Source organism: Pyrus communis, chromosome 14, assembly GCF_963583255.1.
Source record: "Pyrus communis chromosome 14, drPyrComm1.1, whole genome shotgun sequence".
NCBI classification, from domain to species: Eukaryota; Viridiplantae; Streptophyta; class Magnoliopsida; order Rosales; family Rosaceae; genus Pyrus; species Pyrus communis.
The window spans coordinates 789,500-799,713 of NC_084816.1; the positions used below are offsets into that span (position 1 = coordinate 789,500).

The window sequence follows — 10,214 nt, forward strand, 5'->3', positions numbered from 1 at the left end:
CGACCCGACCCACCAGTTAAAGAAATATATTTTAAATCAATAAATAATCAAATAAAAAATGTAGTACTAAATTGGTATCTACATATTATATAAGTGAGATCAAAGAATCTAACGGCAAGGATTTAATCTCGCATAAGTGGGATTAAATCTTATGGCTATTGTTGTAGTAAGGTCTTTTAGTAGTTTGAAGTTATCAAACTAACTTTTTTTTATAGTGTTGAAATGGGTTACCCGCGGGTAAACTTGTTAAGAAACCATTATTAATTAAAAGGTTCTTAAAGTGTGACCCGATAACGACCCCGTTGAGTTATTGTGTTGACCCGTAACTTGCTAATTCCATGCCTTATGACGAAAGGGGAGTCAGCGTGGAGTAAAGTGAAGATTGAGGGAAGTAGAGCAAAATTCCTTTTTGGGGTATTCTGAAAGTGTAACATAGGCAACGAAAAAAGGGCCTGGTACTTCAACTAGAGAAGCGACCAGTCGGTTCACCAAACCCCAACCCAACGTCACATGTTCTCCAAGTCCGAAGGGATCCAGTGCCCAACTACCGACTTCTCCCGAAATTGCGTTATCGGAGCCGAGCTAGGAATGGCCATTAGTGGACACCCACCACTTTTCACCGGTTAGAAAGGCCCTCTTTAATACATTAATAAAATATGTTCACGGGGCCAGAAAGACTTGGTCATAGGAACTTAGACCACCTACGCACTGGTAAACGAAAACCACCTCGATCGGATCAGAGTAAACAAGAATGCTGAATCAGGTCGCCCCTTGCCTTGAAAGAATTCACACTCATGAGCCAACTGCTTTTGGGTTTGCAAACAATAGCTCGACTTGTTTTCATTTTTATTAGGACGACACCAACGGAAATTTCCAAATTTTAGTTGAGCTTAGTTGCCCAAAAAGTAATTTTTCTGCATGCTCCAAAGTAATATTCAGATAGTTGGAGAGAGACCTTCCCTCTGCTTGAGAGTGATTCTAACCATTCTTGTGAGTGGTTACAAATTGCGTTCAATTTCAGTGCCACCGATCCTAGCTGCGGCCGAGGTCGGTGGGTGTTCTTTCGTCTCTTTCTTCGACTCCTCTTTTCCTCACTTCTGTTGCTTTTTCCCTCCTTTCCTGTTCGATTTGCCCTGTTTTTCTCACCCCATAAGTTTATTCATCCAAGCTCCAATCTTCAGTCACGCTTCAGCGTGATTTATTGCGGTCCATCAAGTTGGTGAGTAGAGTTCTAGTGCTTCCACCAGGTCAGGTGCTCCTAACACTACCACCTTATTTTTGTTGTCTGCCTTTGTTGGCAGTGTTGCTTGTAGAATCCCACAGACTTCTTTCACTCGGTCACAAGTTCTTTACATTTTGTGGCTTTGTTAGGAGTGATGATAGGGATTGGACGATGAGATCGACGAGGCAATGCTCAGTGCGGGCGAAAATCTGTGTGGGTCGACATGCACTGTTGCAGAGGTGGTTGCAGTGGAATTCTCAGTTCTATTTAGCTTTCTTTTGTTTTGGGCCTCAACTTTTGGTCGGGCACTTGTTTGGCTTGTTTGGCTGGTCTAATTATGCTTGTTTATTTTTTGTTTCTGTGTCTTTGTATTGTAAGATTTTATTAGTAATGAATTTTACCTTTGTACCAAAAAGAAAACATTGAGCTTAGTAGCCGGAAAAGTAATTTTCCTTCAATAATCCAAAGCTTACCCGCATGTGCTAGGAAATTGAGATTCTAATCAGAATATTCAACTCATATGCTTTAGATTCTAACTTATATTTTTTTAATTACATTAATTGTGGGTCCTAAATAAGAGTTAATTTAGCAAGTGGAATACTAGTTGGTGGAGTCTGTTTACACTTGCTTTTTGACGGGTTTGGATCCCATTCGGATCTAAATTGTAAGAATTCTAGGAATACTCATATTTTAGTTTTTATTATGCATGGTACAGTAAAAAATTATTTATTTAAAATTAAACACAATAGTACTTAACAAAAACTGATCGCACGATATATGATGAACGTATGAGAATTCCTATGAAGAGGATCCTCTTCTCTTTTTGACCGAATATTGCTACTATTTTCCGTAACGGTTAATTGTCTCTTTCCATTTGCTAATAATTGATAAGAAAATGATTCGACTTTGGATTTTTCTGTTGAATTCCAGTGCATGTGGATTTTACATAAAATCCAGCCTTTTACCGCACACTCATGTGTGTAATAATTTACTCTTTTGAATGCTATTTTTTACTTATAATTTTTATTTATTTTTTAAGGAATAAAAAAAATTATAAATTAAGGATAATGCTAAAGAGAACAAAATTTTAAACTAAATGATGTGCTCATTAATCAACCTTTTAGTAATAATTCACCACATCATTTGGTTTACAAAATTTGATATAAAAGTTTGATCGCTCTAGTATTACCCATAAATTAAATTATTTTATTTTAAAAATTTTAATTAGAGAAGTGTATTTTTGAAATTATGAATGATCTTGATTCACCATTTTTCCCTTCTGACATTATATATATATATATATATATATATTATATTAATTGTGGGTCCTAAATAAGAGTTAATTTAGCAAGTGGAATGCTGGTTGGTGGAGTCTTTTTATACTTGCTTTTTGACGGATTTGGAACCATTCGGATTTAAATTGTGGGAATTATAGAGATACTTACATTTTAATCATTCATCATGCATCTTGAGGTCAGAAATTTTTTTTTTTATTATTTAAAATTAAACACAATAGTACCTGACGAAAACTGATCGCACGATATACAATGAACGATTAGGATGTAGGAATTCATAGGAAGAGAATCCTCTTCTCTTTTTGACCGAATATTGCTACTATTTTCCTTAACGGTTAATTGTCTCTTTCCATTTGCTAATAATTGATAACAAAATGATTCAACTTTTGATTTTTTCTGTTGAATTCCAATGCATGTTGTCACATCCCCGCGAGGGGCAGATCATTTTTCGGATCCACTCTACCACCGTAGCACGATATTGTCCGTTTTGGGCTTACTATTCCCTCACGGTTTTGTTTTTGGGAACTCACGAGCAACTTCCCAGTGGGTCACCCATCATGGGATTACTCTAGCCCCCTTCTCACTTAACTTCGGAGTTCCTATGGAACCCGAAGCCAGTGAGCTCCCAAAAGGCCTCGTGCTAGGTAAGGATGAGAATATACATATAAGGATCACTCTCCTAGACGATGTGGGATGTCACAATCCACCCCGCTTAGGGGCCCGACGTCCTCGTCGGCACACCACGACTAGGGTTAGGCTCTGATACCAAATTGTCACATCCCAGCCCGGGGCGGATCACTTCCCGGGCCCGCTCCACCACCGTAGCACGATATTGTCCGCTTTGAGCTTACCATTCCCTCACGGTTTTGTTTTTGGGAACTCATGAGCAACTTCCCAGTGGGTCACCCATCATGGGATTACTCTAGCCCCCTTCTCACTTAACTTCGGAATTCGTACGGAACCCGAAGCCAGTGAGCTTCCAAAAAGCCTCGTGCTAGGTAAGGATGAGAATATACATATAAGGATCACTCTCCTAGACGATGTGGGATGTCACAATGCAGATTTTACATAAAATCCAGCCTTTTACCACACACTCATGCATGTAATAATTTACTCTTTTGAATGTTATTTTTTACTCATAATTTTTATTTATTTTTTATTTGGTTTAAAATATTTTTTTTTAATTTTTATTTTTAAGAAATAAAAGAACTATAAATTAAGGATAGTGCTGGAGAGAACAAATTTTTAAGCTAAATGATATGCTCGTTAATCAACCCTTAAGTAATAATTCACCACATCATTTGATTTACAAAATTTAGTTTAGAAATTTAGTCGCTCTAGTATTACCCATAAAATTAAATTATTTTATTTTTAAAATTCTAATTAAAGAGGGGTATTTTTGAAATTAAGAATGATTTTGATTTACCCTTTTTTCCTTCTGGCATTATATATATATAGATTAATTGTCTCTTTCTATTAGTTAATTATGATAAGAAAATGATTCGACTTTGGAGTTTTGTGCTGACTTCTTTCTGTGCATGCAGGTTTCGTATAATTAGTAGCCTCTTATCACACGTTCACGCGTGTAACAATTTGCTCTTTTGAATGTTATTCTTAACTTATAATTTTTTTATTTGTTTAAACATTTTTTATTTAGAAAATTTAAGAAAATCAAGTGAAACGTGGGCAGTTTTGTTCTGTTAGCTAACTATAAATTAACTTATTTTATTCTAATAATTCTAAATTCTAATTAGAGAGGGGTATTTTTAAAATTATGAACAATTCGCCCTTTTTGCCTTCAAGCTTTTATGTTTAAATGAGTACTAGTACAAATTAGATGGCTTCTTTTTCATGCCTTCTTCTACCTAATTTTTTATAAAGCAATCCACCAATCTAGTTGGTACATTTCAGAGACGATTTTGTTTATAGCTAATGAATAGGCTTCACATAACCTAAACTATTAATGAAAAACACTTAATGAACTATTATTGATAACAAGGATCAAACAAAAAAAAAATAAAAAAAAAATGAAGAAAAGTAGTGGTGAGAGGGCACTATCATATTGATCTTCTTCAATTCATTCGATTAAACGGCCAGAAATTGACAAAGTCTATGATAAGTAAAAATGAGCATGTGTTGTGTGAATTGCACCACACCATAGCACTATCCTATGTTAAAACATAAACCAATTGATAGTACGTATTGTTTGGGATATGTTTTTGTTTTTTTAACAGAAAAAAAATCTACTAAATTCATAGTATTCACCCATTCCCCAGTGAGATACTAGGAAGATTCTCTCAAAGTTACATATCCGAATCAACCACTTAGACCCGCCACAAGTAAATGGTTGCCTCAAATGTTACCTATCCGAATCAGCCACTTAAACCCACCACAAGTGAATGATTGCCCAAAATGGGAGAGTTAAAGTGTGAATCGAAATTAAATTATTTGGTGCTTGAAGAATTCGAAGTGTAGGAAAACATAAAGGGTCAAGAACAATAATTGATCAGTAAAAGTCTAGGAAACTTAGTGTGTGAATTAAAATATTTGGTGCTTGAAAATTTCAGAGTGTAGGAAGATATGAAAGGTCAAGAATAATGCTTGGTCAGTAAAAGTGTAGGAAACTAATTAGTGAGTTAATTGAAAGGGTTGTTTTATTCCCACCCCATGTATTGTTAGATACAGAGCATATACTTTTTCAATCAAAGTAACCTCGCATATCCCTTATTCTTCCACCACCCAAATACGAACCAATTATCCTCTTCTTTCACTGTATGCAAATCAAGTTCCCACCCAAACCTTATTCACATATATTGTGCTTCTCCTTGTGTATATAGTGTTGCTAAGTGAGGAAGTCGTTGTCAGACAAGAAGGAAGATTACTTTCCAATTAACACTTTCACTTTCCATTAAGGACTTCTTTTGTAAATCATTGTCTTTCCACTAAGTTTTAAATTTTCTTCAAATAGGATAATATATTTAACAAGCATTGCCTTTTACTAGTTTTAGTTAGCTTCAAAATAATTACTTTAGGGGCGTATTCATATTTTTTTTTTTTTTTTTGAAAAAAAAAAGGCTTTTTAGCCAAAATAGCCTATGAGATTTGTCTAACTCCTCATTTTGGTTCATAAGTTTTGAAATCAATAGAAATGGTTGTTAAGATTGTCCACTATCAATTATTTTGGTCATTCGGTGAAAAATTATGTTAAATAAGGATCCAAATGATAAAATTACCCTCAATATGATAAACAATAAACCAAAATGATTTGACAAAAATTGAAGGTATTTTTGATATTTTATCCTTATTTTATGGAGTTTTTTTTTTACAGAATGACCAAAATGATTGATTGTAAACAAACTCAAGGATCAATTCTATCGATTTCAAATTTTAAAAACCAAAGTAAAGAGTTTTGCAGATCTCAGAGACTATTTTGGCTAAGAGCTCATACATTCTTGCGTAAGAGCTCATACATTCTTGCGCATTTTGTATGTGAAGATTGCTACGAGGTTTGTCTGGATAAAACCTTAGCCGGTGAAGCCCCATTCGATCTCGTCAGTTGTCAGTTCGGCTTGCATTTTTCCTGGTCTACTGAGGCGAGCTAATGTATCGGCTATGCTTCACCCTGGCGGTACTTTTATTGGAACAATGTCGGATGCGAATGTGATTATCAAGAGTTGAGCTTTGATAATAGGGCTGTGCTATCCGCACATCCCATTTTACTTCTCACACAATCCTTGATAATTTATGTCCATTGACCTTTTTCAATTCATCCGATCTGACAGTTGAAAATTAAAAAAGTATGAGAAGTAAAATAAGATGTGTGGATATCACACCCCTTGATAATAGGGTCTACTGGATACGTTTCGATGAAGAATTTTCTGAAAAGAATTTCAAGAGTTCAAGGCACGCTATTAGAAGATGAATGGGACGCAGCTTATTTGTATGTTGCATTTGTCTTGAGGAAGCAAGGGGGATCTGACGGGACACATGTAAATGGTGGACGACACAAAGGGAAGATGCATATATCAAAAGAGGACATCCTGTACGCTAGCAGTGATTAACGGAACACACCGATGATGTCTCAAAGGTTATTTTTTGTGGCAAAAGAGAACGACGATTTTTGCTCGGCCAAACAGGAAAGCAGAAGAGCTCAACTCCCACATTGTTCTACTGTCTAGTTCTTGCAATGGATGTAATTATTCAATTTAATCAGACAGAGAAATCCTAATCATGCATTTTGGGCCGATTAAAACATTATGTGCACATGAATTTTGCTAATCTTACTTCCGAGTGTTTGTATAAATAATTAAATACTTCGTAAATGAATACCAACAAACAACGAGTCATGCAAACTCACAAATACTTGGGCATCATCATAGAGATCATAATCGATTCCATCTACCAACGCCTTTGTGTAGTGACGACGAGCTTGAATTATATCTTCATCACTGTTTTGGATTATATTGAACATAAAAAACCAAAGGTACACAATCAAAAAACAAACAAACAGTAACCAACCTGATGAAACACAGAAGGACTACTTGGAGTAAGTCAGAGAAAACATATACAGAAACTAAAACTTACTCGTTGGAGTTGTTTTGCCCATTCATCTTTGGCTTCTGCACCAATGCAAGGATCACGGTCCAAATTAAATAAGGGCACAATATCGTAAAGCATTCCACCAACATATATCAAGCTAATACCAATGGTTGATACTTGATACTCAAGTTTAATATCTTCAGCGTGTATTTCGTGAAGCAAATACAGTGGCAGATGAATCACCTTCTCTTCTTTTGGTCATAACTAACCTAATGTATCGGTTTGCTTCTCAAATTTTCCTATTACCACTGATCATAACTATGCATAATATAAGTATCCAAGGATTGTGATTTTCCTTTCATAATATTTCTTCATTTCCTTTCATAACCCAAGGAATAACATAAAAGACTCACAACTGATAACTAACTATGCGGCTTCAAATAAAGTTATTGGGAGGGGAGGCGGACATGCGGGAGGGAGGGTTTCACCACACCCGCCATGCCACCACAACCACCAGATTCATCCAATGTTGCCAACAAAACAAAAGGACACTCTGAAAATTCAGCAACTTGAACAATAAGCAAATCCAACAAAGAACTGTAAAATCAAGTTGAAAGCTTTAAACCCAAAAATTCTTACCAAAGCTTCATATTACTTGATCAACTATAAACCCTAAATCTCCAACATTTTTCACCAAATCAAAGGTAAATTCTAAAAATAAAAAATAAAATAAAAAACAGAACTTGAACCAAAATCTCTCACCTTTCCAACATATCTCTTGGGGTATTGCTTACGAGCCTCCTCGCCTTCCATCGGTTCGCCAAGGAACCTCGCTTCCTCTCCGTCGTCATCAGCCGCAGCTACCTCCTGAGTCACTGGGTTCCTCGGTGGAGAAGCAGCTTTTTCCACACTCGTTGCTACCTCTTCTTCAACTCTCGCCTCCTTGGTTTGCCTCGGCTTCTTCGATTCCGAGGGAGAACCTCAAGAGGTTCCGACCTTCGCCTTCCGCTTGGAAGCCATTCTGCGTACGGCGCAGAGAGAGAGCGGAGAGAGGCTGAATGGCCGGAGAAGACGGTGGAACTTACAGAAAGAGAGGGGTGGACAGAGGGAGAGAAATGCGCGATAGGGTTTTTTTGTGAGTGCGTGAGTGATTGGGATTCTGTTTAGAAGTGGGCCGTGAAATTTTGAAGGAGTGGGGACTGAGGGGCGTGTGGGCGGGAAAACGGAAATTGTGGAAAATGGGATTTGAATTTTGGGAAAAGGAATCTTGCTGGATCTTTTTTCTAGGGATTTGAGGGATCCTGTGATCGTAATTGTTCATCGCATATCATACGTCAGAAATTATTAGGTACTATTTATATTTAATTTTAACTTTTGAAATAATTTTTAACCGTATGATTTACGATAAACAATCACGATCACGGAATTCTTAGGATTCCTAGAAAAAGGATATGATGAAATTTGAGGTGACGTTTTGGTTTTGGAACATTGGGACTTTGGGGGTGTTTGGTTGCGGGGAGTAATAGTAGGTGAGAATGAGATGGGAATTTTGGCTAAGGTTGTGTGCCCATCTTATCATTTTGTGCATGAGTTTGAATTTCCATCCACGTTAATTAGGGCATTTTACAATGTGTTTGTCAAAAAACAAAAGGTGGAAAGTATTTATTTTTGGTGTTGAAGGTGTTCTATCACTACAACTAAGCTCGGATCCAAATTACTTTGCGAAATTTTTTGTTGTTGTAGAATGGAATATCGAGTTGATTCAACGGCTCTTGCGAAATTACGTTATTGTATTCCGGCAAACATGGAGGAGAATTGAAGCCATGTTGAATTTCAGGATTTATGCATCACCTTTTTCGCAATGGGTTGGCAATACCCCATTACTTGGAAAGTCGCTTTATGTTGATACTGGATGATTTTCAAGTGAAAAGTGCATTGCATATGATCAACTAAAGCAAAACTATCCATGCATGCCGCCAATAGGATCGAAATAAAATTGTGGGTTTAGACCTTGGCTCTTGAGACGGATCAAAAATTGTGATGTAGAGGACTATGTCGAATTCAAAAGTGATAAGTGAAAATGAGCTTTTTTATAAGTTCAGTTTGAAGAGAGTGAAACTAACAAAGTTGCAAGTCAGTGAAAACCTTAGGATGGCTGAACACGGAGCCAAGCAGTTTCCAATGCAAAAATTCTAAATAAAATTATAATCCATGAGAAATTTTGATTTATTATCTTGGTGGAGTACTCAACCCTTTGAACCACGGTTCGAGGCAAGTGTTAGTAGAAGTATTTGAACTTATTTGTTTAGATTTATATATATATGTACGTATGTATGTGTATTTTCTTTATATTTCTTCATATCCCCTTTTCATTATTTGAATCCAATAGGAAAAAAAAAACTCATCTTCCCTCCACGTCCATATAATTTTCCATTTTGTGTGATTTATATATATATGTACGTATGTATGTGTATTTTCTTTATATTTCTTCATATTCCCTTTTCATTATTTCAATCCAATAGGAAAAAAAAAAAACTCATCTTCCCTCCACGTCCATATAATTTTCCATTTTGTGTCTTTCTTTGATATGCTAAGGACTTAGAGTGTATTACTAATATATAAGTTGACGTGTTATAATATGAATACATTAAAAATATTATATGGTGATGTGATAACTAAATTGAAAACTTTTTTCGTCAAAATAGAAGTGTAAGAAACTCTGAAGTGGTGGAAAGAGAATGAAAGAAAAAAAAAAATTAATGAAAAAAACTTAAAAATTTTGAGTTTTAACGAAAAAGACAAAAATGTGTTGTAAGTTAATAGTACCATGATTGACTTTTTAGAGTTAAAATGTGGGTTTTCATTAAAGTGAATAGTATCGAGAGTTTTTCGTTAAAGTTCACAAAAAAAAGAAAGAAGGTAGAATAGACATTTAAAATAAAAAAATGAACGTCCTAAATCCAACAGGATCATCTCTGGATTCTCTTTGTGAGGATTTTGGAGATCTATGAATCGTGTTCGTTCATCGTACATCGTGCGATTAGCTTTTGTCAGGTACTGTTTGTGTTTAATTTTAAATGAAAAAATTTAAAAAAAATTATGACAACACAATGTACGATGAATGGACACGATTCATAGATCTTTAAAATCTTCATAAA

The 10,214-nt window shown here is 35.6% G+C and overlaps 1 protein-coding gene across 1 annotated transcript; it reads right to left on the bottom strand.

Annotated features, from left to right (window-relative positions):
• Positions 1-6,338: 6,338 nt before the first annotated feature.
• Positions 6,339-8,193, bottom strand: LOC137716376 (DNA (cytosine-5)-methyltransferase CMT3-like). The gene is made up of 4 exons (XM_068455822.1): positions 7,819-8,193; positions 7,102-7,136; positions 6,875-6,965; positions 6,339-6,395 (listed from the first exon to the last, which is right to left on the bottom strand). Exons 1-4 carry the CDS (start codon positions 7,867-7,869, stop codon positions 6,345-6,347), a joined length of 228 nt encoding a protein of 75 aa, XP_068311923.1. The 5' UTR covers positions 7,870-8,193; the 3' UTR covers positions 6,339-6,344.
• Positions 8,194-10,214: the final 2,021 nt, after the last annotated feature.

Bases quoted from the DNA above. Each gene is read 5' to 3' on its own strand.
- LOC137716376 (XM_068455822.1), bottom strand. From the start codon at position 7,869: ATGGAAGGCGAGGAGGCTCGTAAGCAATACCCCAAGAGATATGTTGGA. The intron at 7,137-7,818 runs GTGAGAGATTTT...GCATTGGTGCAG, and splicing joins CCAAGAGATATGTTGGAAAG to AAGCCAAAGATGAATGGGCA. The intron at 6,966-7,101 runs GTAAGTTTTAGT...AATCCAAAACAG, and splicing joins GGGCAAAACAACTCCAACGA to TGATGAAGATATAATTCAAG.